The 26,319-nt window shown below is 40.5% G+C and overlaps 2 protein-coding genes across 8 annotated transcripts in view; one reads left to right on the top strand and one right to left on the bottom strand.

The window, feature by feature from the left end:
* Positions 1-1,538: 1,538 nt before the first annotated feature.
* ANKRD49 (ankyrin repeat domain 49) lies at positions 1,539-21,159 on the bottom strand. 3 transcript variants are annotated; one of them, XM_055422840.2, is made up of 3 exons: positions 21,015-21,159; positions 3,971-4,321; positions 1,539-3,287 (listed from the first exon to the last, which is right to left on the bottom strand). In XM_055422840.2, exons 2-3 carry the CDS (start codon positions 4,223-4,225, stop codon positions 2,826-2,828), a joined length of 717 nt encoding a protein of 238 aa, XP_055278815.1. In that variant the 5' UTR covers positions 4,226-4,321; positions 21,015-21,159; the 3' UTR covers positions 1,539-2,825. The 3 variants fall into 3 exon arrangements, with proteins under 3 accessions (XP_055278815.1, XP_088698996.1, XP_088698997.1); XM_088842870.1 differs by lacking the exon at positions 21,015-21,159 and adding an exon at positions 20,892-21,012; XM_088842871.1 differs by lacking the exon at positions 21,015-21,159 and adding an exon at positions 20,918-20,937.
* Positions 21,160-21,169: 10 nt separating this feature from the next.
* Positions 21,170-26,319, top strand: part of MRE11 (MRE11 double strand break repair nuclease) — a 96,334-nt gene continuing 91,184 nt past the window's right edge. For 2 of the 5 annotated variants that reach the window (XM_055422827.2, XM_088842865.1), the window contains exons 1-3: positions 21,170-21,265; positions 22,056-22,173; positions 23,817-23,949. In XM_055422827.2, the coding sequence (XP_055278802.1) occupies positions 22,154-22,173; positions 23,817-23,949 (153 nt within the window). In that variant the 5' untranslated portion in view covers positions 21,170-21,265; positions 22,056-22,153. Of the gene's footprint in view, positions 21,357-22,055; positions 22,174-23,816; positions 23,950-26,319 lie in introns of those variants that run through there. The other 3 variants (XM_088842866.1, XM_055422829.2, XM_055422828.2) reach the window with 2 other exon arrangements.

Genomic DNA, 26,319 nt, shown 5'->3' with positions numbered 1-26,319 from the left:
CTCTGTGACTTTCAGGTAACCAGGTAGCCTCATTTAGCAGTCTAATAGGGTAGTTGGGGTCTTATTCTACTGTCATTTCTATCAGCTATACCTTGACATATGGTATCACTACATTCAGTTCAGTTACCTAGTCGTATCCGACTCTTTGCGACCCCGTGAATGACAGCACGCCAGGGCTCCCTGTCCACCACCAACTCCTGGAGTTCACTCAAACTCATGTCCATCGAGTCGGTGATGCCATCCAGACATCTCATTCTCTATCATCCCCTTCTCCTCCTGCCCCCAATCCCTCCCAGCATCAGAGTCTTTTCCAGTGAGTCAACTCATCGCATGAGGTGGCCAAAGTATTGGAGTTTCAGCTTTAGCATCAGTCCTTCCCATGAACACCCAGGACTGATCTCCTTTAGAATGGGCTGGTTGGATCTCCTTGCAGTCCAAGGGACTCTCAAGAGTCTTCTCCAGCACCACAGTTCAAAAGCATCAATTCTTCGGCGATCAACTTTCTTCACAGTCCAACTCTCACATCCATACATGACCAATGGAAAAACCATAGCCTTGACTAGATGGACCTTTGTTGGCAAAGTAATATCTCTGTTTTTTAACGTGATCTCTCACCTGGAGCCAGACATCTTGGAATGTGAAGTCAAGTGGACCTTAGAAAGCATCACTACGAACAAAGCTAGTGGAGCTGATGGAATTCCAATTGAGCTATTTCAAATCCTGAAAGATGATGCTGTGAAAGTGCTGCACTCAATATGCCAGCAAATTTGAAAAACTCAGCACAGGCCACAGGACTGGAAAAGGTCAGTCTTCATTCCAATCCCAAAGAAAGGCAATGCCAAAGAATGCTCAAACTACCGCACAATTGCACTCATCTCACATGCTAGTAAAGTCATGCTCAAAATTCTCCAAGCCAGGCTTCAGCAATACGTGAACCGTGAACTTTCAGATGTTCAAGCAGGTTTTTGAAAAGGCAGAGGCACCAGAGATCAAATTGCCAACATCCGCTGGATCATGGAGAAAGCAAGAGAGTTCCAAAAAAACATCTATTTCTGCTTCATTGACTATGCCAAAGCCTTTGACTGTGTGGATCACTACATTAGGTCAGATTAAACAGAAATCAACCTCTCACTTTCTGCCAAAACCCTTCTATCAAAGGAACTGATACCCTGAAATAGAGTTATCTCCTAGCCAGAGATCACAAAATAACCAAAGCTCTCCTAAGTCTTAAAAACACTGTCAGAATGATTCAGTTCATATGTCATCTTTAACTTTTCTGAGATGATCCAATCTTGTTTTAACCTAAAAACTGCCACATATATTTGATTAAATAACAATGTTACTTAGTTTAAGGTAACTGGGTCACATGGGCTGGGTCAAAAGAGACAAATACTTTGGTGGACATTTAAAAAATATAAGCATAGAGGGTGGTCTAGTGGTTAGGACTCTGAGCTTTCACTGCCAAGGATGCAGAATCAATCCCTGGTTGGGGAACGAAGATCCTGCAAGCCTCAGAGTACAGCCAAAGAGAAAAAAAGTAAATAAATAAATAAATATGTTTATATACATACACACACACACACACAGATACATATAACCGAAGAAAAGGCCCATTAGTTCAGCTCCCTTTCCCCAGTGTGTCAATTCTGGTGCTGAGAAGTTGAGAGGTAACTCTTTTGTTTTAGTTACAGAAGGGCAAAGGAATAGGAAGCTGCTGCTGGAGAGATGGACAGAGTCAAAGCTAAACAAATATATGCTGGATAGATAAGATACACACAGGTATAAGAATTATTCACGCTTTTTCTTGGTTGTTTAAAACCTTTATTTTTTTATTTATACTTATGCTTTTGTTGTTATCTACAATGTGGCTTTTAAAAAACACCTGAGCCACTTTGTGGTTCTCGCCCCAGTATAATCATCTTAGAATTCCTTTTCTCTTGTCAGTTTGACTTTGTGTGGCTTCTATAAAATGAGGATCCTGAAAAAGAACCCTTCCTGTGATCCTGGGAATGAGGTGAGCAGGGCCCAGCTCAGCAGGACTGGACAGGTAAAATTAGCTGGATGGCAAATAGGCTATGATCACCTGGGCCAAGGTACAGTTGTGCGCATGTCTTAAGGGTCGTGCTGACTCACCAGGAGAATAAGGATTATGTAGGTTGACCAGGGTGGGTGAGGTAGAAGGGTCCACAGGATTGTGTGGATTGTGGAAGGAGAGGCAGTATATAACATTCGTAGATTAAACATCTATGGTTCTATTAACAAAAAACAAATATCTAGTTTTCTCAATTTTTTTTAAACTTACGAAGATTCAAGTCATTAATATGTTCATTCTTACAGTTTACAGTGAAAGCAAATGGCTATGGTGATGCAGAGAAGACAGCTGAACTGCACCAGTATATTTAAGATTTTTAAATAAAATTCTGAGTTACCTGACCTTATAAAAATACATATTGATATACTAAATACTCCACAAAGCTCTAGGATGGGGGATATTTTAAATGTAAAAATACATTTCTCTTGGATCAGCACCAAAAATATCATTAGTTTTCTGTACAACCTCGGACAAGTTTTTCAATATAGACAATTTAAAATGATTTGGTAAAAATCACAAACGCCATGGAAATCATTAAAGATAAATCCAAACAACTTTCAAATACATTTTGACATCAAGGTCAGGCAATTCACTTGGAGGGATAGTATCGTGAGTACCACTGAATTACTGTCCTAAGACTTTTGATGTCAACTTTGTACAATGGGGATATTTCACATCTCACACAAAGCAGGCACTCGGACTTAAAAACTTAAGAAAATTATTAGAACCGTTATTAAGACTGAGGTGAACAATTTGTGCAGCCTTCCACAATTTCAAAGAGGTAGTGATAGATACCGGTCCTCCTGGCGATGTCAAATGCCGTTTCCTCCAGGCTGTTTTTCAGACCTGGCTTGATGTAGCGGTTCATCAGGAGGAGCTCCAGGGTGTCTTTGCTGTCTCTGTTCCCAGCAGCAAGATGTAGGGGGGTCAAGAGGCCTTTCGTTTGGGCATTGATATCTGCATCATGCTGCAGTAAGAAAGAAGCCACTCTCGCATTATTCCACTTACAGGCACTGTGCAGGGGTGTCCAGCCATCCACGGTCACCGCATGGACATCCGCCCCGTGTGCAATCAGCTCCCGGACCACGTCTAAGTGCCCACTGTAGGCTGCTCGGTGGAGCGGTGTGTACTTGTCTTCATCTCGAGTGTTCACGTGGGTAGCCCTTTCTGAAAGCAGTCTCCGCACTGTGGTCAGCTGAGAAGAAAACAGGAGATCTTTCACAAACCCAACATGAAACAAAACAGAAAACAAAGAACATGAAACGGTCTAGTGGTGTTAGATTTAATTAAGTTAAATGAAAACTTCCTTGTTAGTAGATGACTGTAAAATAAACATAAGATTTCTTTTGGGGAGGAGAAAAACTGATTTAACAATGAACAAGTCAGTGTTAATTACAAATTCTTTTGGGATTTTTTTTCCCTCATAAACTTGATTTTATGAACGTGATTCTCTGAAAACCAATCCATACGTTTATTCCTGGTCCAATTAAGGCTTACTGCAGTAAAGTTACAGTTAGATGAACAATACAGGCTAGAATCATGTTTGATATATTATGTGTCATTTGTGAAGAAAACATAATAATGGAACATTCATGTTCTGATCTTTCGGTAGTAGGATTATACACCAATATGCATGGTGTATAAAACTTTAAAACATAAACTTTTATCAGTAGAATACAATGCTAACAAGGAAATCTAGAGATTAAGCTCAATTCCTTCTAACTAAAATAACCTCAGACACCTGTTTTCATGAAGTGATTTTTTTTCAGTTTTGTCTGAGGACAAAGCGAGCTTCAGGGACAGGTCCTCTGGCTTCCAATCTAGTAGTTTTTCTACTAAATTAAGGTTTCTTTTTTAACTGTTCTTTTCTTTTTTTACCCGATTTTTTTCAGCAGCCCAAAGAAGCAATTTGCTTGGATCCTTTTCCATTGTTTTTTCTTGCAGCTGATACCACTCTTCAGTTTTTTCATCTTGCTCTTCATCGTCATCAGAATTCCCTACCCAGAGACTTTGGGTACCAGTGGGAATAAGGTGTCCATGTGTTTCCAACAGTTCAAGCTGGTTGAAGTGTTCGGAAAAGTCCAAGGAGTTCTCTGAGTCTGATTTTTCATCATTTACTTTCTCTTTTTCCATTTTTACTACTATTTTACATATAAATCATTTCAACCATCAAGATATAAATAATCTCTCCAGAGATGATTATGTCTGCTTTATTTTATTCATCAAGATCTGAAAACACAAACACAAAAATTAGGAGCAAACCAGTAACTGAGGCTTTATTAATAGCATAAATAAGTCTTGCAAACATACACAAATATACTGTCTAAATTTTTGGTTTTTATTAAACTGGTTTTACTCTTTGCATTCATCAAATATTGGAGCTGACAGATTTCAGTTATCTTTATTTTTAATGGCCTAATACTAATTTTTTATTGTTTTCTTCTACTAAGTCAGTAGTTGTGACTCTGACTTATTTTGAATCTATTGGTTTAGATACTATGTTGTATTATACTAACAGTTGATTAATGCTTGAAGTTTTTAAATTATACAATAAAAACGAGAACATTCACCATTTTTATAAACTAGACACATAGATGCTATAGAAGAGAAGCAAAAATTTTTATTTCCTAAAAACTACTTCCAAGAATCAGATTCTTAGAGATGGAATAGTCCGCAGAGGACACATGTCCCAATCTCTCATCAATGCAGATATCTTTACCATGACATCTATAATAATCATCCTCTTTATACTTGAACAATTTTTGGCTTAGGAAAATTCACAGCTTTAAAAAGTAGTCCTATTCACTGACAGACAACTATTGTTCTTAGTTGGGTTCTTGTTGTGAAACAGGATTTTGGCTGTCATTCACTCCTTCATTTAACAAAGATGACAAAAACACCTGGCATGTGCTAGTCTCTTCGTGTTATGTACTTGTCCTTAGTGGCTCAATCACGTCCAACTTTTGCGAACCCTTGAACTGTAGCCTGGCAGGCTCCTCTGTTTAAGGGATTTCCCAGGCTAGAAATCCCTGGAGTGGGTTGCCATTTTCTTCTCCAGGGGATCTTTCCGATGCAGGGATCAAACCTGCTTCTCTTCTTTCTCCTACATTGGCAGGCAGGTTCCTTACCACTGCACCACTTTGGAAGCCCGCCAGTCTCTAGGTATTGGGATTCAATAATGAACAAAATCCATGTCTTAACTTCATGAAGTTTACCATCTAGTCAGGAAAACTGGCAAAAACAGCATTAAGTACTATGATAAGACTGTAAACAGATACAATAAATATACAGGAGGACCATAATTAACCCAGTCTTACGGGGTTACGGAGGGCTTCCCTGGTAGCTCAGTGGTAAAGAATTTGTTTGACAACGCAGTAGACATAGGTTCAACCCCTGGGTTGGGAAGATGCCCTGGAGAAGGAAATGGCACCACACTCCAGTATTCTTGCCTGGAGAATCCCATGGACAGAGAAGCCTGGTGGGCTACAATCCATGCATTTGCAGAGTTGGACATGACGTAGTGACTAAAATACCACCACCAAGGGATTACAGAGGGCTTCCTGAAGGAAATGATATTTATTCTGCTAGGCTGTCATAATAATTTATAAACAATATCAGCTTAAAGAGTTATGCAGGGGGGCAGTCCCAAGATGGTGGAGGAATAGGAAGAGCAACTTCTCCCCCCACAAATTCATCAAAAGGTCATTTTAATGCTGAACACCTTCCACAAAACATCTGAAAGCTAGTGGAGGACACCAGGCATCTAGAAAGGCAGCCTATTCTCTTCAAAAGGAGGTAGGAAAAATATAAAAGACAAAAAGAGAGACAAAAGAGTTAGGGGCGGAGACCCGTCCTGGGGAGGGGGTCACGAAGGAGAAGTTTCCAAACACCAGAAAACTCTCACTGGCGGGTCTGTAGGGAGTTTTAGAATCTCAGAGGGCAAGATAACCAGGAGGAAAAAAAACACCAAAACCCACAGAATAGGTGTCTAACCACAACTCCCAGCAGAGAAATAGCCCAGATGCTCGCATCAGCCACCAGAGGCTGGACAGGGAGGTGCAGGCTGCATCCTTAGGGTAAGGACCAGGCCTGAATGCCCTGAGGACAATCTGAGGGAGCTAACGTGAGACAGCAGCCCAAACTGTGGGATAGCCAGATAGAGAAAAAAACTTTCCTGCGAAATGCTCTACCTTAATGCACAGCCTGGCCCACTCACACAGCAAAGGATTGAGTAATCACGAAATGAGAGCTAGCCAGCTGCATACAGTCCCCTCCCCGTCAGAGGCAGGGAGGCAGGCGGGCAACAGCCAGAGCCAGAAGGCAAGGAGCTGCTCCAATCTCAGCCTCAGAGACTGGCATCCTCCACCAAACTGTGAGCAGGCCCCCAGTTGCTAACCCCATCTTCCTGGTATCCTAGATGGTTGACATCTGCCAGGAGAGTCATAACCTGAGATCAGCTTCCCAGAGGAGACACATGGCACAATTGAGACCAAAGAGGTGATTAAGATGCATGGCCTACCTGGGGCAGTGTGCTCTCCAAGCATGTGGTCTCCTGAGCTGCTCAGACCTGGGAAGGGCACAAAATGCACGGCCAACAGAGTCCGTGCCCTTGTAGAATACCTGAGAACCTGAACCCAAGCGGCTTAGACCTGGGAAGTGCATGAAACCCAGGGCCCGCTCCGGACACTGCTCTCCAGAGCACCCTGAAGCCTGAGCAGTGTAGAACCAGAAAGCACATACCATGAGCTCGGGCAAACCCAGTGTGGTCCAGACACTGTTAGCACTCCCCAAACACGCCTAGTGATATCTGTTTGCAGGGTTCCTCCCTCCCCAAAACACAACTGAACAAGTGAGCGTAAATAAGTGACCACCTTTGACCCCTTGTGTCAGGGCGGAAATTAGACACTGAAGAGACTTTCAAACAGAGGAAGCCAAAATATACAAAGAAGGGCAAACCACTCTGGAAGTGACAGGTGCAACAGATTAAAACCCTGAAGTTAACATTGAGTAAGCATTAGAGGGGGCCTATAGACCTTGAGTAGAAGTACAAGCTGGAACAAGGAACTATCTGAAACTGAACTGACCCCACGCTGCCCACAACAGCTCCAGAGAAATTCCTAAGTATATTTTATATTATCACTTTTTAATTTTTTAAAAATTTAAGTTCTCTACTACTTTAATTTTCACTTTTATAACCTACTATTACCTTGTGAAACAAAAGACCCTATTTTATTTTTTTTAATTAATTAGTTTATTTTTTATTGGAGGCAAGTTATTTAACAATATTATATTGGTTGGTTTTGCCATACATTGACATGAATTCGCCCCAGGTGTACATGAGTTCCCCCTCCTGAACCCCCTCCCACCTCCCTCCTCCCTTTATCCTCCCTCTGGGTCATCCCCACATGCCAGCCCCGAGCATCCTATAACATGCATCAACCCTAAACTGGTGATTCGTTTCACATATGACAACATACATGTTTCAATGCCATTCTCCCAAATCATCCCACCCTCACCCTCTCCCAGAGAGTCCCAAAGATTGTTCTATACATCTGTGTCTCTTTTGCTGTCTCGTATACAGGGTTATCATTTGCATCTTTCTAAATTCCATATATATGCGTTAGTATACTGTATTGGTGTTTTTCTTTCTGGCTTACTTCACTCTGTATAATAGGCTCCAGTTTCATCCACCTCATTAGAACTGATTCAAATGTATTCTTTTTAATGGCTGAATAATATTCCATTGTGTATATGTACCAAAGCTTTCAAGCAAATTTCAAATATATATTTTTTATAATTTTTGTGATTCATTTTGTTTTGTGTTTTTAATATTGTATTTTTGAGAATCTAACCTCTACTCTATATTTTTAATCTTTGTGTCTTGGTATTTTTAAATCAATTTTGTACCTTTAAGAATCTAATCTTCAATATCCACGTTTGCTTAGGGCTATGCTTAGTGGCTTGATCGCTCTCTCCCGTTCTAACTCCCCGTCTTCTTGTCCTGTTCACCTCTATTTCCTTCCTCCCTCTTCTCTTCTCTATGTAACTCTGTGTACCTCTCCGGGTGTCCCTCACTGTGCAGAATCTTTTCACCATCAACCTTAATGTTTTATCATCAGTGCTGTATGCATGGAGAAGTCTTGAGGCTACTGTAAGAATAAGACTGAAAGCCAGAGGCAGAAGGCTTAACTCCAAAACGTGAGAACATCAGAAAACTCCTGATTCCAGGGACCATTAACAGACAAGAGTTTATCAAAAGCTTCCATACCTACACTGAAACCAAGCACCACCTAAGAGTCAACAAGTTCCAGAGCAAGACATACCATGCTAATTCCCCAGCAACGCAGGAACACAGCCCTGGGCATTAAAAGACAGACTGCCTAAAGTCATACCAAACCCACAGACACCCCAAAACTCACTACTGTACACTTCATTGCACTCCAGACAGAAGAGATCCAGCTTCACCCACCAGAACAGATAAGAAAACTTGACAAGCCACTAGTACAAACCCACCCACAGGGAGCAGGCACCACAATAAAGAGTAACCACAAAGACCCAGCATACAGAAAGGACACCCCAAACACAGCAATTTAAACAAAATGAAAAGGCAGAGAAATATTTAGCAGGTAAAGGAACATGATAAACATCCACTAAACCAAACAAAAAAGAAGGAAATAGGGAGTCTACCTGAAAAAGAATTCAGAATAATGTTAGTAAAATGCTCCAAAATCTTGAAAACAAAATAAAAAGACTAGAGACAAGGATTGAGAAGATGCAGGAAATGTTTAACAAGGACCTAGAAGAAATAAAGAAGAGTCAATCAATAATGAATAATGCGATAACTGAGACCAAAAGTACCCTGGAGGGAACCAACAATAGAATAACTGAGGCAGAAGACAGGATAAGTGAGGTGGAAGATAGAATGGTGGAAATAAATGAAGCAGAGGAGAAAAAAGAATTTAAACAGATGAGGACAACCTCAGAGACCTCTGGGACAATGTTAAACACCCCAACATTCAAATCATAGGAGTTCCAGAAGAAGACGACAAAAAGAAAGGGCATGAGAAAATACTTGAGGAGATAACAGTTGAAAACGTCCCTAAAGTGGGGAAGGAAATATTCACTCAAGTCCAACAAACTCAGAGAGTCCCAAGCAAGATAAAGACAAGTCAAAACACACCAAGACACATATTAATCAAACTAACAAAGATCAAACACAAAGAACAAATATTAAAAGCAGCAAGGGAAAAGCAACAAATAACACATAATGGGATCCCAATAAGGATAACAGCTGATCTTTCAACAGAAACTCTTCAGGCCAGAAGGGAATGGCTGCTAAGTCGCTTCAGTCGTGTCCGACTCTGTGCGACCCCACAGATGGCAGCCCACCAGGCTTCCCCGTCCCTGGGATTCTCCAGGCAAGAACACTGGAGTGGGTTGCCATTTTAATGGCAGGACATACTTAAAGTGATGAAAAAGAAAAACCTACAGCCCAGATATTTATACCCAGCAAGGATCTCCTTCAAACGTGAAGGCGAAATCAAAAGCTTTACAGACAAGCAAAAGCTGAGAGAATTCAGCACCACCAAACCCGCTCTTCAATAAATGCTAAAGGATCTTCTCTAGACAGGAAACACAGAAAGGGTGTATAAACTCGAATGCAAAACAACAAAGTAAATGTCAACAGGATCATACGTATCAATAATTACCTTAAACGTAAATGGGTTGAATGCCCCAACCAACAGACGAAGACTGGCTGAATGTATACAAAAATAAGACCCCTATATACAGTGTCTAAAAGATACCTACCTCAAAACAAGGGACACATACAGACTGAAAGTGAGGGGCTGTAAAAAGATATTTCATTCAAATGGAGACCAAAATAAAGCAGGAGCAGCAATCTCATATCAGATAAAATAGTATTTGAAATAAAAGCCATGAAAAGAGACAAAGAGGGACACTACGTAATGATCAAAGGATCAATCCAAGAAGAAGATATAAAAATTATAAATATATGTGCAGCCAACATAGGAGCACCTCAATACAAGGCAAATGCCAACAGGTATTTAGCATAAAAGGATAAATTAACAGTAACACAACAATAGTGGAAGGCTTTAATACCCCACTCACACCTATGGGTAGATCAACCAAAAGAAAATTAGCAAGGAAACACAAACTTTAAATAATACACTGGAGAAGTTAACCCTAATTAATATCTATAGGACATTTCACGCCAAAACAATGAATTTCACCTTTTTATCAAGTGCACACAAAACATTCTCCAGGATAGATCACATTCTGTGCCGTAATTCTAGCCTTAGTAAATTCAAAAGAACTGAAATCATTTCAAGCATCTTTTCTGATCACAGTGTGGTAAGATTAGATGTCAACTACATGAAACTCCAATACTTTGGCCACCTTATGCGAAGAGTTGACTCACTGGAAAAGACCCTGATGCTGGGAGGGATTGGGGGCAGGAGGAGAAGGGGACGACAGAGAATGAGATGGCTGGATGGCATCACCGACTCGATGGACATGAGTTTGAGTGAACTCTGGGAGTTGGTGATGGACAAGGAGGCCTGGAGTGCTGTGATTCATGGGATCGAAATGAGTCGGACAGGACTGAGTGACTGAACTGAACAGGAAAAAAAACTATAAAATACAAACATATGGATGTTATTTAGATAACATGCTTCTGAATAACTAACAAATCATGGAAGAAATCAAAAACGAAATAAAAATCTTCAGAGAAACAAATGAAAATGAAAACATGACAACCCAAAACCTATGGGATTCAGTAAAAGCAGTGTACATTGGAAGGACTGATGTTGAAACTGAAACTCTAATATTTTGGCCACCTGATGCAAAGAGCTGACTCATTTGAAAATACCCTGATACTAGGAAAGATCAAAGGTGAGAGGAGAAGGGGACGACAGAGGATGAGATGGTTGGATAGCATCACCGACTCAATAGACACGAGCTTGAGCAAGCTCCCGGAGTTAGGGATGGACAGGGAGGCCTGGCATGCTGCAGTCCACGCGGTCACAAAGAGTCAGACATGACTGAGTGACTAAACTGAACTGTACTAAACTGAATTGAAAAGCAGTGTAAAGGGGAAGGTTCATAGCACTAGAAGCTTACCTCAAGAAACAAGAGAAAAATCAAATAAACAACTTAACTTTACATCTAAAGCAACTAGAAAATGAAGACATGAAAAACTCCAGGGTTAGTAGAAGGAAAGAAATCACAAAAATTAGGGCAGAAATAAACGAAAAAGATGGGGAACACATGTACACCCGGGGCAGATTCATGTCAATATATGGCAAAACCAATACAATAATGTAATTAGCCTCAAATTAAAATAAATAAATTTTTTAAAAATTTAACAAAATTAGAAAAAAGAAAAAAGGACTATAGCCAAAATCAGCAAAACTAAAAGCTGGTTCTTTGAGAAGATAAATAAAATAGACAAACCATTAGCCAGACTCATCAACCAAAAAAGGAAGAAGAATCAAATCAACAAAATTAGAACTGAAAATGGAGAAATCACAACAGACAACACAGAAATACAAAGGATCATAAAAGACTACTATCAGCAACTATATGACAATGAAATGGACAACTTGAAAGAAATGGACGAATTCTTAGAAAATTATTACCTTCCAAAACTGAACCGAGAAGAAATAGAAAATCTTAACAAACCCATTACAAGCACAGATATGGAAACTGTAATAAAAAATCTTCCAAGAAACAAAAGCACAGGTGAATTCTACCAAAAATTTAGAGAAGAGCTAACATCTATTCTATTCAAACTCTTCCAGAAAATTGCAGGGGAAGGTAATTTCCCAACCACATTCTATGAGGCCACCATCACCCTAATACCAAAACCAGAAAAAGATGCCACAAAAAAAGAAAACTATAGGCCAATGTCACTGATAAACATAGATGCAAAAATCCTCAACAAAATTCTAGCAAACAGAATCCAACAACATAATAAAAAGATCATACATCATGATCAAGTGGGCTTTATCCCGGGGATGCAAGGATTCTTCAATATCCACAAATCAATCAATGTAATACACCACATAACAAATTGAAGGATAAAAATAATATGATTATCTGAAGAGATGCAGAGAAAGTCTTTGACAAAATGCAACAACCATTTATGATAAAGACTCTCCAGAAAACAGGCATAGAAGGAACATACCTCAACATAATAAAAACCATATATGATCAACCCATCAGTTCAGTTCAGTTCAGTTCAGTCGCACAGTCGTATCCGACTCTTTCTGACTCCATGAATCACAGCACACCAGGCCTCCCTGTCCATCACCAACTCCCGGAGTTCACTCAAACTCATGTCCATCAAGTTGGTGATGCCATCCAGACATTTCATTCTCTGTCATCCCCGTCTCCTCCCGCCCCCAATCCTTCCCAGCATCAGAGTCTTTTCCGGTGAGTCAACTCGTCGCATGAGGTGGCCAAAGTATTGGAGTTTCAGCTTTAGCATCTGTCCTTCCAATGAACACCCAGGATTGATCTCCTTTAGAATGGACTGGTTGGATCTCCTTGCAGTCCAAGGGACTCTCAAGAGTATTCTCCAGCACCACAGTTCAAAAGCATCAATTCTTCAGCGATCAGTTTTTTTCACAGTCCAACTCTCACATCCATACAATGACCACTGGAAAAACCATAGCCTTGACTAGACGGACCTTGGTTGGAAAAGTAATTAGTCTCTGCTTTTTAATATACTATCTAGGTTGGTCATAATGTTCCTTCCAAGGAGTAAGTGTCCTTTCATTTCATGGCTGCAATCAGCATCTGCAGTGATTTTGGAGCCGAGAAAAATAGTCTGACACTGTTTCCACTGTTTCCCCATCTATTTCCCATGAAGTGATGGGACCAGATGCCATGATCTTTGTTTTCTGAACGTTGAGCTTCAAGCCAACCTTTTCACTCTCCTCTTTCACATTCATCAAGAGGCTTTTGAGTTCCTCTTTACTTTCTGCCATAAGGGTGGTGTCATCTGCATATCTGAGGTTATTGATATTTCTCCCGGCAATCTTGATTCCAGCTTGTGCTTCTTCCAGCATAGCGTTCCTCATGATGTACTCTGAATATAAGTTAAATAAGCAGGGTGACAATATACAACCTTGACGTACTCCTTTTCCTAGTTGGAACCAGTCTGTTGTTCCATGTCCAGTTGTAACCTGCATACAGGTTTCTCAAGAGGCAAGTCAGGTGGTCTGGGATTCCCATCTCTTTCAGAATTTTCCACACTTTATTGTGATCCACACAGTCAAAGGCTTTGGCATAGTCACTGAAGCAGAAATAGATGTTTTTCTGGAACTCTCTTGCTTTCTCCATAATCCAGCGGATGTTGGCAGTTTGATCTCTGGTGCCTCTGCCTTTTCTAAAACCTGCTTGAACATCTGGAAGTTCACGGTTCACATATTGCTGAAGCCTGGCTTGGAGAATTTTGAGCATGACTTTACTAGTGTGTGAGATGAGTGCAACTGTGCGGTAGTTTGAGCATTCTTTGGCATTGCCTTTCTGTGGGATTGGAATGAAGACTGACCTTTTCCCGTCCTGTGGCCACTGCTGAGTTTTCCAAAATTGCTGGCATATTGAGTGCAGCACTTTCACTGCATCATCTTTCAAGATTTGAAATAGCTCAACTGGAATTCCATCACCTGCACTAGCTTTGTTCGTAGTGATACTTTCTAAGGCCCACTTGACTTCACATTCTGGCTCGAGGTCAGTGATCATGTTATCGTGATTATCTTGGTCGTGAAGCAAGCAAACATTATCCTCAATGGTGAAATATTGAAAGCATTTCCCCTAAAGTCAGGAACAAGACAAGGGTGCCCACTCTCACCACTACTATTCAAGATAGTTTTCGAAGTTTTAGCCACAGCCATCAAAGGAAAAAAAAAAAAAAGAAATGAATCCAGTTTGGAAAAGAAGTAAATCTCTCACTGTTTGCAGATGACATGATCCTCTACATAGAAAACCCTAAAGACACCACCACAAAATTACTAGAGCTAATCAATGAATATCGTAAATTTTCTGGATATAAAATTAATACACGATATCCCTTGTATTCCTATACTATAGCAATGAGAAAATAGAGAAATTAAGGAAACAATCCCATTTACCATTGTGATGAAAGGAATAAAATACTTAGGATTAAGTCTACCTGAACAATAGACTTACATAACGAAAACTATAAAACACTGAAGGAAATCAAAGATGACACAGATAGATGGAGAAATATACCATGTTCATGGATCTGAAGAATCAATAGAGTGAAAATGATATACTACCCAAAACAATCTATAGAATCATTGCAATCCCTGTCAAGCTACCAACAGTATTTTTCACAGAAGTAGAACAAATAATTTCACAATTTGTACAGAAATACAAAAAACCTCGAATAGCCAAAGCAATCTTGAGCAAGAAGGAATAGAACTGGAGGAATCAACCAGCCTGACTTCAGACTATACTACAAAGCTACAGCCATCAAGACACTATGGTACTTGCACAAAGACAGAAATACAGATCAATGGAACAAAATAGAAAGCCCAGAGATAAATCCATGCACCTATGGACACCTTTCCTTTGACAAAGGAGGAAAAAATATAGAATGGATAAAAGACAATCTCTTTAGTGGTGCTGGGAAAACTGGTTGCTGCTGCTGCTGCTGAGTCACTTCAGTCGTGTCCGACTCTGTGTGACCCCATAGACGGAAGCCCACCAGGCTCTCCCGTCCCTGGGATTCTCCAGGCAAGAACACCAGAGTGGGTTGCCATTTCCTTCTCCAATGTGTGAAAGTGAAAAGTGAAAGTGAAGTCGCTCAGTCGTGTCCGACCCTTAGCGACCCCACGGACTGCAGCCTACCAGGCTCCTCCATCCATGGGATTTTCTAGGCAATAGTACTGGAGTGGCTTGCCATTGCCTCCTCCGGGGAAAACTGGTTAACCACCTGTAAAAGAATGAAACTAGAACACTAACAGCATACACAAAAATAAACTCAAAACAGATTAAAGATCTAAATATAAGACCAGAAACTATAAAACTCCTAGAGGAAAACAGGCAAAACAGTCTCTAACATAAATCACAGCAGGATCCTCTATGACCCACCTCCCAGAGTAATGGAAATAAAAGCAAAAATAAACAAATGGGACCTAATTTAACTTAAAAGCATTTGCACAATGAAGGAAACTATAAGCAAAGTGAAAAGACAGTCTTCAGAGTGGGAGAAAATAATAGCAAATGAATCAACTGACAAAGAATTAATCTCAAAAATATAGAAACAGCTCATGTAGCTCAATACCAGAAAAAAAAATAAATGACCCAATCAAAGAACTAAACAGACATTTCTCCAAAGAAGACATACAGGTGGCTAAGAAATGCATGAAAAAATGCTCAACACCACTCATTATCAGAGAAATGCAAATCAAAACCACAATGAGGTACCATCTCACCCTGGTCCGAATGGCTGGTATCAAAAAGTCTACAAGCAATAAATGCTGGTGAGGGTGTGGAGAAAAGGAAACCCTCTTATGCTACTGGTGGGAATTCAAACTAGTACAGCCACTATGGAGAACAGTGTGGAGATTCCTTCAAAAACAGAAAGTAGAATTGCCATACAACCCAGCAATCCCACTGCCGGGCATAAACACCAAGGAAACCAGAATTGAAAGAGACATGTGTACCCCAATGTTCATCGCAGCACTGTTTACAATAGCCAGGACAGGGAAGCAACCTAGATGTCCATTGGGAGACAAATGGATAAGAAAGTTGTGGTACATATACATAATGGAATATTAGTCAGCTATTAAAAAGAATGCATCTGAATCAGTTCTCATGAGGTAGATGAAACTGGAGCCTATTATACAGAGGGAAGTAAGTCAGAAAGAAAAATACCAATATTAACGCATATATATGGTCATGTATGGTTGCGAGAGTTGGACTGTGAAGAAGGCTAATCGCCGAAGAATCGATGCTTTTGAACTGTGGTGTTGGAGAAGACTCTTGAGAGTCCCTTATACTGCAAGGAGATCCAACCAGTCCATTCTAAAGGAGATCAATCCTGGATGTTCATTGGAGGGACTGATGCTAAAGCTGAAACTGCAATACTTTGGCCACCTCATGCGACGAGTTGACTCACTGGAAAAGACTCTGATGCTGGGAAAGGTTGGGGGCGGGAGGAGAAGGGGACGACGGAGAATGAGATGGCTGGATGGCATCACCGACTCTGTGGACATGAGTTTGAGTGTACTCCGGGAGTTGGTGATGGACAGGGAGGCCTGGCGTGCTGTGATTCATGGGGTCGCGGAGAGTCGGACACGACTGAGCGACTGAACTGAACTGAACTGACTGATGGAATTTAGAAAGATGGTAACAATGACCCCATATGCAAGACAGCAAAAGAGACACAGATGTAAAGAACAGACTTTTGAACTATGTGGGAGAAGATGAGGGTGGGATGATTTGAGAGAATAGCATTAAAACATGTATATTACCATATGTGAAATAGAAGATCAGTCCAAGTTCGAGGCAACATGGCACTCAAAGCCAGTGCACTTGGACAACCCAAAGGAATGGGATGGGGAGGGAGGTGGGAGAGGAGTTCGGGATTGGGGAACACATGTACACCTGTGGATAATTCATGTCAATGTATGGGAAAAACCACCATATTGTAAAGTAATTAGCTTCCAATTAAAATAAATTCATTAAGTATAAAAAAGTACAGCATATCAAAGTTTAACCACTTAAAGAAAATGAGTATAATAAATATTTTAAAAATATTTCTCAGCTTCCTAATTATATTTGTTGAAATCTTTTTAGTCATTTAAGACTCTTCCAAGAAGTTGCCTCTCTCTTAAGTCTTTCTTGAGCCTGCATATTAGATCTCTATATAGTTTCTCCTGTTTCTTGTTGATACATACTGTCTTATCACTAATTTTATTCTTGTTTAGCCTCTAAAAAGATTGTTAGCTTAAGGATAGGGACTATATTTTACTTACATACATTTATGTCCGACTTACATACAACAAGGATTAAAAATATTTGCATAATTAACATGATTAAAGTGCTATCACATGATTTTGCTTGGAATGGATTCTAAGAAATCTTAGAGTTACTCATGCTCCTAATACGGACTTCTTTCTACCTAATTTTCATGAGTTTTAATTGAATTAACCCTAATGCATTAATGCAAAGAAATATAGGAAAACAATAGAATGGGAAAGACGAGATCTCTTCAAGAAAATTAGGGAACGAACATTTCATGCAAGTTCAGTACAGTTCAGTCGCTCAGTCGTGTCCGACTCTTTGCAATCCCATGAACCGCAGCACGCCAGTCCTCCCAGTCAATCACCAACTCCTGGACTCCACCCAAACCCATGTCCATCGAGTTAGTGATGCCATCAAACATTCTCATCCTCTGTTGTCCCCTTCTCGTCCTGCCCTCAATCTTTCTCAGCATCAGGGTCTTTACAAATGAGTCAGCTCTTCACATCAGGTGGCTGAAGTATTGGAGGTTCAGCTTCAACATCAGTCTTTCCAATGAACACCCAGGACTTATCTCCTTTAGGATGGATTGGTTGGATCTCCTTGCATTCCAGGGACTCTCAAGAGTCTTTGCCAACACCACAGTGCAAAAACATCAACTCTTCGGCCCTCAGCTTTCCTTATAGTCCAACTCTCACATCCACACATAACCAGTGGAAAAAGATGCAAAGATCGGCTCAATAAAGGACAGAAATGGTAGGGACCTAACAGAAGCAAAAGATATTAAGAAGAGGTGGCAAGAATACACAGAACTGTACAAAAAAGATCTTCACGACCCAGATAATCACGATGGTGTGATCACTCACTTAGAGCCAGACATCCGGGAATGTGAAGTCAAGTGGGCCTCAGGAAGCATCACTACAAACAAAGCTAGTGGAGGTTATAGAATTCCAGTTGAACTATTTCAAATGTTAAACGATGATGCTGTGAAAGTGCTGCACTCCATATGTCAGCAAATTTGGAAAACTCAGCAGTGGCCACAGGACTGGAAAGTCAGTTTTCATTGCAATCCCAAAGAAAGTCAATGCCAAAGAATGCTCAAACTACTGAACAATTGCACTCATCTCACAGGCTAGTAAATTCATGCTTAAAATTCTCCAAGCCAGGCTTCAGCAATACGTGAACCGTGAACTCCCAGATGTTCAAGCTGGTTTGAGAAAAGGAAGATGAACCAGAGATCAAATTGCCAACATCCGCTGATCACTGAAAAAGCAAGACAGTTCCAGAAAAACATTTATTTCTGCTTCAGTGACTATGCCAAAGCCTTTGACTGTGCGGATCACAATAAAGTGTTGAAAATTCTGAAAGAGATGGGAATACCAGACCACCTGACCTGCTTCTTGAGAAACCTGTATGCAGGTCAGGAAGCAACAGTTTAGAACTGGACATACAACAACAGACTGGTTCCAAATAGGAAAAGGAGTACACCAAGGCTGTATATTGTCACCCTGCTTATTTAACTTATATGCAGAGCACATCATGAGAAACGCTGGGCTGGAAGAAGCACAAGCTGGAATCAAGATTGCCAGGAGAAATATCAATAACCTCAGATATGCAGATGACACCACCCTTAGGGCAGAAACTGAAGAAGAACTAAAGAGCCTCTTGATGAATGTGAAAGAGGAGAGTGGAAAAGCTGACTTAAAGCTCAACCTTCAGAAAACTAAGATCACGGCATCTGGTCCCATCACTTCATGCAAATAGATGGGGAAACAGTGGAAATCGTGGCTGACTATTTTTTTTGGCTCCAAAATCACTGCAGATGGTGACTGCAGTCATGAAATTAAAATACGCTTACTCCTTGGAAGGAAAGTTATGACCAACCTAGAAAGCATTTTAAAAAGCAGAGACATTACTTTGCCAACAAAGGTCCCTCTAATGAAGGCTACAGTTTTTCCAGTGGTCATGTATGGATGTCAGAGTTGGACTACAAGGAATGCTGAGTGCCTAAGAATTGATGCTTTTGAACTGTGGTGTTGGAGAAGACTCTTGAGAGTCCCTTGGAGTGCAAGGAGATCCAACCAGTCCATCCTAAAGGACATCAGTCCTGAGTGTTCACTGGAAGGACTGATGTTGAAGCTGCAACTCCAATCCTTTGGCCACCTGATGTGAAGAGCTGACTCATTTGAAAAGACCCTGATAATGAGAAAGATTGAAGGCGGGAGGAGCAGGGGACGACAGACAATGAAACAGTTGGATGGCATCACGAACTTAATGGACATGAGTTTTGGTAAACTCCGGGAGTTGGTGATGTACAGGGAGGCCTGGTGTGCTGTGGTTCATGGGGTCGCAAAGAGTCGGAAACGACTGAGAGACTGAACTGAGCTGAATGCATCATTAAATTTTAATACTAGTGCCAAGAGGATTAAAGTCAATAAATCTATTATGACCAATACCTTCTCTGGGCCTGTTATTTTGTAGCACAATGCAGTGTTAGTCGCTGAGTCATGGTCAACTCTTTGTGACCCCATGGACTGTAGCCCACAAGACACCTCTGTCCATGGAATTCTCCAGGCAAGAATACTGAAAAGAGTTGCCATTCCATTCTCCAGGGGATCTTTCCCACACAGGGATAGAACCTGGATCTCCTGCATTGCAGGCATTCTTTACCGTGAGTCACCAGGGAAGAACCTATTCACAAAGAAGGACTGCACTAAAGAATTTTCAAAGATTGTTCAGTTTTTCAGATCATTCAAGAGACCCTATTAGAAAGGTTTTTATATTCTAATATTTTCACTTTTTTCTCAAAACTATTCTCTGAAGCTTACAATGCAATATACATCTATTCATTAAACACTTAATAAATACCAGTAAATAATGTAAAGTTCACATATTAATTACAGCATCCACAGTGACATTATTGGGGCTTCCCCTGGTGCCTCAGCAGTAAAGAATCCACCTGCAATGCAGGAGACTCAGGAGAGATGGACTCGATAACTGGGTCAGGATCTCTTGGAGGAGAGCATGGCAATCCACTCCAGTATTCTTGCCTAAAGAATATCATAGATTGAGGAGCCTGGCAAGCCACAGTCACAAGAGTCAAACAGGACTTAAGCTACCGAGAGTGTAGGTACAGCACAGCAACATTATAGCACAGATCTTGTGCCCCTCCTCTCCTTTTTATAAAACTCTTTTTTAAAATTTGAATTTACTGTTCCAAGTAAAATAAATTACATACAAAAATTTCTTAATTTAATTTAAAAAACAAACTCTGGTGCATCTCCCTGATTCAAGATTTAAACAGTCGATCAAGATTTCTACTTGATGATACTGCAACAGTAGGAACTCGGTTATGTTTTTTAAAGATCACATTCCACAAACTAGGTCAACTCTTAAACAGCTCAGCGACACGGGGAGCCATAAGCCCCATTAGACATGCGAAGGCGCGGAAGTTTATAAAGATTAAAACAACTTTCAATAGAACTAAAAGCCCAGATTTTCTAATTCAAAAGTTTCACATTATTATTATTTTTTAATGCACTGTCAGCACAAAGCAATACAGATGTGCTGAACCTGGGGTCCACGGAGACAATAAGGAGACGAAGGGAAAGGCTTGTAAACTAGAGGCCGAATGTTCACTCTCTGAGGAGGGCAGTGACAGAGACGGCCACCAGTCCCGACCCCGGCACTGGCCGGTTACTTCACAGGCCCAGGAGGCGCGTCTGCGGCCTTCCAAACCGCTAAGCCCAAAGAAACCGCTCCAGCCCTACCGAGGACATACTTCGCGGCTGGGTTTGCAGAGCTCACCAGGTGTCCACAGGGGCTCGCCCCTTTCTGTTCAGGAGCTCAAAGGTGGCGCCAAGCGACCAGGAAGTGTGACCCCAGACTAGAAATAGCTACCCACCTCAGAGTCGGAAAATCGCCGCCGGGAACCTCGCTTCCGGGTTCTGTCTCCTCGGCTACTCAGGATTGGCTCCTGTACGAGGGCGGGGCCTCGCTGCAACTTTTCTTGCGACCTCGCGGCACTCGACAGCCAATGAGAGGAGTTGAAGCGCTTGCGTCATCAACGAGGTATCGCGAGAGAAGGCGACTCTGTTACTCTCCCGCCTAATTCAGGTTTACCAACAAGCCGGTTCTGAGACGCCATCCTGTGAGGTGCTGTTGCTTTTTTTGTCGCGATTATCCCTCCTTCTTCCCGGGTAAAAGCCAGCCTCGGGTCCCCAGGGTGCGGCTGTGGAGAGTCCAGGTGTGGGGTAATTTGCGAGTTGCTCTCTCCGTCTGCGGCGTCGCGGGCGGAAGCCTGGAGAGGACTGACTTTGTGGGAAGCCGAGTAGGCTCGGGAAGAGCTTGGAGGTTTCGCGATTTCTGTGGTGCGGGCACGCCGAGGTTTGGGATCATTACCGAACCGGCGATCTAGGCGTGGGAGGGGTCATTCCACGGTGGCAGCCTCTCCTCCTCAAAAGTGAAGGTGAAAGTAAAGTTGCTCAATAGTGTCCGACTCTTTGCGACCGCGTGGACTGTAGCCCACTAGGCTTCTCCGGCTATTTTCCTTCAACGACGTGTTTTTGTTTATTCAAACGTGGACCCCTTATCCTTTCAAAACAAGCCCGTGTTTACGCAGGATATACAGGATCTCCTTAGGCTCCAGAGTAGCCCTTGCATGCAACTTGAACATTGCTGTTCAGTTATTCGTGTGCTAAACCGGAAGTATTGCGTGACTCTTTTGCCCATTAATTTAACAAACATTAGCTTCCCACTGGGCACGCAAAAGGAGCTAGGAGAGTTTAATTATAGTGGTAAAACTGGAGTGGCACTGGAGATACGCTATTTTTGTTTTGTTAACATTAAAAATAAAAATATAGTAGGTGCTTAAGTGAAAATGAGACTCTTCCAAAATTGCCAGTCTGCATTTTAAAAATGTGTTTTAAATAAAAATTTGTTTTAGAATTTGGAATCGAGTGAGTTTTCTGACCTATCTGAGCACCGGACCCAGGGGTACTTGGAGAGGGAACTGGTCTCGGAGGAGGTGGACTGACCATAGAAATGAGTCCTGCGGATGCCCTGTAAGCACCTTTCTTCCGAAGTCTTTGTTGGTTTGGGTTTCTACCAAATAGCCTATCGACTATGATCACCATAGAAGAAAACTTACTTAGGAATTAAAGAGCTTGCATGAACACAAGTGTTAGGCGTCAAACAAAGTATTCGGAATGGTTAACAATTCATACTGTATGTTTATTAATGAAAGATAATATGCAGCTGTGGATTGGGGTTTTGCAGTAGGTTGGCATATTGCTGTATAAATTTATGTTCTTAGGTTTTTGTCTTAAGCTATTGAAGTTATAAATATTCTTGAACTAAGTCTTACTAGCTAATGCAAGTCTTTTACACATTTTTAGAGGGATAAATTGCCGTAGTACTGAAAAAATAGCAAATGAATCTGACTAAAATGAAAATAAAAGAACTAGGAAAAGTAATGTGGGAAAAGCTTTCAACTTGGAGTCTTTCATCCCGGTTTTAATTTCTTGATTAGTATTGTTTGACCCTGAGCCAGTTAGCAAGCCTTTAAACTTCACCTCAATTTCTTCATTTGTATCATCAAGTTAAAATGACTCTCAGATAAATTTTCATATTTTAATGAAAAAGCTCAAGTGAGAATACTTTATAAATTGCTGTGGAAGTCTGGATAGTAATGTGATTTGAAAGTATTCTGACTTAATCTGTATGTATATAGCAGTCAGAACTGTCCATATCATTTTAAAGTTTCTGAAGAGACATCTTTTCTGGAAAATTCTCCTGTGTATAAAGATTTGAATTTTAAAGATATATAAGAGTTTGTTTTTAAGTTCGTATGTTTTAGTGAAAACAGCCTGAATTTTAATCCTGGCTTTTAGTACCATTTCTACCATTCTGTTTCATGATAAATCAATTAATTTCTAGTATTTAACCTTCAGGTTTTTCAGAATCAATAATGCTTAACCTCTTTACATGTGAGAGTTGAGATGAGATCAGAGATACCAAATTATTTTAAAGACAGTTAAAAAGTCACATTAAGTTTAAGAGAGTGTTAATAACTAACATATTGCTGCTTCACATGAAAGTATGGAATCTTTGGAGTACTACCAAATTTAAATGGCATTGTAAACTTGGCCAGATTTGTTAATGGGAAGCTAACTTTGTATGGAGAGTAGTCAAGCAAGCCTCTTCAGGGACCTGGATGTAAGTTACTAGCTTATTAGAATAGAAATCTACTTATAAGAGGAGTGCTTTTTAAATTAACTAGTTAATTCTAATTTTCCTGGAAAAGTGCAGAGTAGATAAATAGCAAGTTTAGATACTGGGATCAAATTCTCTTAGATTTTTCCTGTGGAACAGAGTAGGAAAATAAATTTTCAAATCCAGGTTACATATGAGTGTATAAAATTGCTTGTAACACGGTTATATATTTTTGAAGCAGTTACAGAGCCTTTTAAAAAGTGTGTATATATTCTACATTGTATTAGTGGTAGGAAAATTGTGATGTTAATAAACTAGTGAATGCTTCAAATTTTCAGATCTTGTTTAGAGCTGGAAAAATGATTTTATTTCATAATTGCTATTTTATACATTTAGTTTAGATTTTTTTTTAGATTTAACTTGGTTTAGATGCTCAGTTTGCTTGAACATTCAATTCTTTCAATATTGAAGTGTTTCTTCTTTTTAAATACAGCGATGATGAAAACACATTTAAAATCTTGGTTGCAACGGATATTCATCTGGGATTTATGGAAAAAGATGCCGTGAGAGGAAATGATACATTTGTAACACTTGATGAAATTTTAAGACTTGCCCAGGAAAATGATGTGAGTTTGGTTTGCATTTTTGCAATTTCTACCAAGTTCCTGTACTTAGTCTTTTTACTTTTAGAGTTTTGTTTTATATGTTCTTGTGCTCAGATTGCCTGCTTAAATTATAAGTATGCTAAAAGTCCAAATCAGATTTTGTGTGCCTTATTCCCTGAATTCAAGTAGGAGTGACTTTCGTAAATAAGTCTGTAAAAATTTATGAAAATTGATGAAGTGTTTATTGAGTGCAGCATGTTTCTGTTTGAACTGTAAAGATGACTGTTACAGTTTCTGCTTTCAAAGAACATACAGCAGGCAAGTCAGTATGTGAGATATGATAAATGTCTAAAATGCTCAGATGCAAGGTCATATGCGATAGGAGTCATAAGAAAATTATAAACAGCATTTCCTGGGAGATTAGAGGTAGAAGAGATCACATTTAGAATAGGACAGTAAGATGAGATAAATTAAGTGGCATTTAACTTGGGCTTGGAAGGGATATAGCAGCTGTGTTGGCTCACTGGTGGGTCTTGTGTGAGAAAGAGGGCTGAAAAACTAGAAATGTGGCTTGAGCTTCAGTGAGAGCTTCAAATGCCAGATTGAGGAGTTTGTACCCAATTAATAGAAAGTCTTCTGGCAACAGAGTCTAGCATGAAGTCAAGATAAGATTGAGGCTTTTTTGAAGAGGTGGCTTGCAATGGAAAAAAGGAATACAAGAACTATTACAAAAATAGGGTTTGCATACTTTGATTAGGAGATGTGGATGAGGGAGAAGGGATGACAGTATCTCTGAAGTGTATTAAGTTTGGGTGAATGGTGGTACCGGTAATAGAAGTAAGTTTTAAATAAGGAAGATTTCTTTCTTATTTTCACACTTCCTTATTACATACTTCATTATGTGGGAAGGTGATGAATTTTGATTTAAGCCATTTGAGTTGGAGGTTCCAATAGGATATTCAAGGAAACCTTCTGGCAGACAGACAAAATGCCCATCTAGAGCCCAGAAGACAACTGGGGAATAAACATAAATTCAGGTGACTTGCAAACTGTTATCTTCAACTTTGACTTTTCCTCAGAGTTCTGTTCAGTTTTTCTGAAAGTCCTTTAGTTCGTATTTCTAAATATTTATGAGTGGAACCTCCCCACTATTTTCTGCCTTTATGTCTATAAACTTAATTCAAAACTTTTATTTGCTGAACTACAGTAACTCCCCTTAGGTTTTTTTTTTTTTTTTTTTACAGCATAGCAGACAGAGTGAACTTATAAAATAATAAATCAGATCATGGCACTCTGCTGCTTCAAAATTTAAGTGGCCTTCCATTAAATCTAGAGTAAAAATTAAACTACAAAGTTCAATATGATCTGGCCCCTACTAGAAGACTTCATCTCCTTTGACTCTGGGTGCTTGGCTTGTGCTCCATCTACACCAGGGTGTATGTTCTACTCTGGGACCTCTGTGTGTCTGGTTCTCTTCCTGCTCCGAGCATCTTGATTTTGTCAGGGTTTACTTCTCAGTTCAAGTTTTATCTTTTTGGAGAGGTCTTCCCTGATAACTCCAAACAGTCTTAGCACAGTACTCATTTATTTTTTTATAGCACCATCTGAAATAATTTATTGGATTATCTACTTGTTTATTTTCTTCTTCACTGGAAGGTAAATTAAATGAGAATGAAGATTCTTTTCTGTTTGCTCATGTGTATCCTAGTACTGCGAAAAGATCTGCCAAGCACTAGGCACTCTCATAAATGTGTTCATGAATGAGGGAATGTCCAGTACTGTCTCCTTTTACCCTGAAGGCAAAGTAGGTCAAGGGAGGTTTGTTTCCTGCTAGAGAATCCTGTGTCCTTTTCTATGCTAAGGTGCTGAAGAACTATGTCTTTCCCTGAGTGCAAGCTTTTTTTTTTCCTTTACTGTGTCATTTCCTTTCCTTCTGCTTCCTCTCCCTGCACTGTTTAATCCTAACTGTCCTCTTCTTTTCACAGCCCCAAGCTGGTACCTCCGAATGCATGTTATATTTACTTTCCCCCATCTTTTGTGTCTATTTCTTCTTCCTGAAATCTAAATTTTTCCTGAATTTTAAGTCCTCTAAATTGTGGGCAGTGGCACCCCACTCCAGTTCTCTTGCCTGGAAAATCCCATGGATGGAGGAGCCTGGTAGGCTGCAGTCCATGGGGTCGCTAACTAAGAGTGGGACACGACTGAGCGCCTTCACTTTCACTTTTCACTTTCCTGCACTGGAGAAGGAAATGGCAACCCACTCCAGTGTTCTTGCCTGGAGAATCCCAGGGACGGGGGAGCCTGGTGGGCTGTCGTCTGTGGGGTCGCACAGAGTCAGACACAACTGAAGCGACTTAGCAGCAGCAGTAGCAGCAGGCTTCTAACCAGCCT

Source organism: Moschus berezovskii, chromosome 14, assembly GCF_049115385.1.
Source record: "Moschus berezovskii isolate FMDL1 chromosome 14, NW_MosBer_1.0, whole genome shotgun sequence".
NCBI classification, from domain to species: Eukaryota; Metazoa; Chordata; class Mammalia; order Artiodactyla; family Moschidae; genus Moschus; species Moschus berezovskii.
The sequence above is the reverse complement of the archived record's forward strand: the minus strand, read 5'-3'. Positions and strand labels throughout refer to the sequence as shown.

Excerpts from the sequence above, each read along its gene's own strand:
- ANKRD49 (XM_055422840.2), bottom strand. The coding sequence starts at position 4,225 with ATGGAAAAAGAGAAAGTAAATGATGAAAAATCAGACTCAGAGAACTCC. Across the intron at positions 3,288-3,970 it reads GGGCTGCTGAAAAAAATCGG|CTGACCACAGTGCGGAGACT; the intron begins GTAAAAAAAGAA and ends TTTTCTTCTCAG.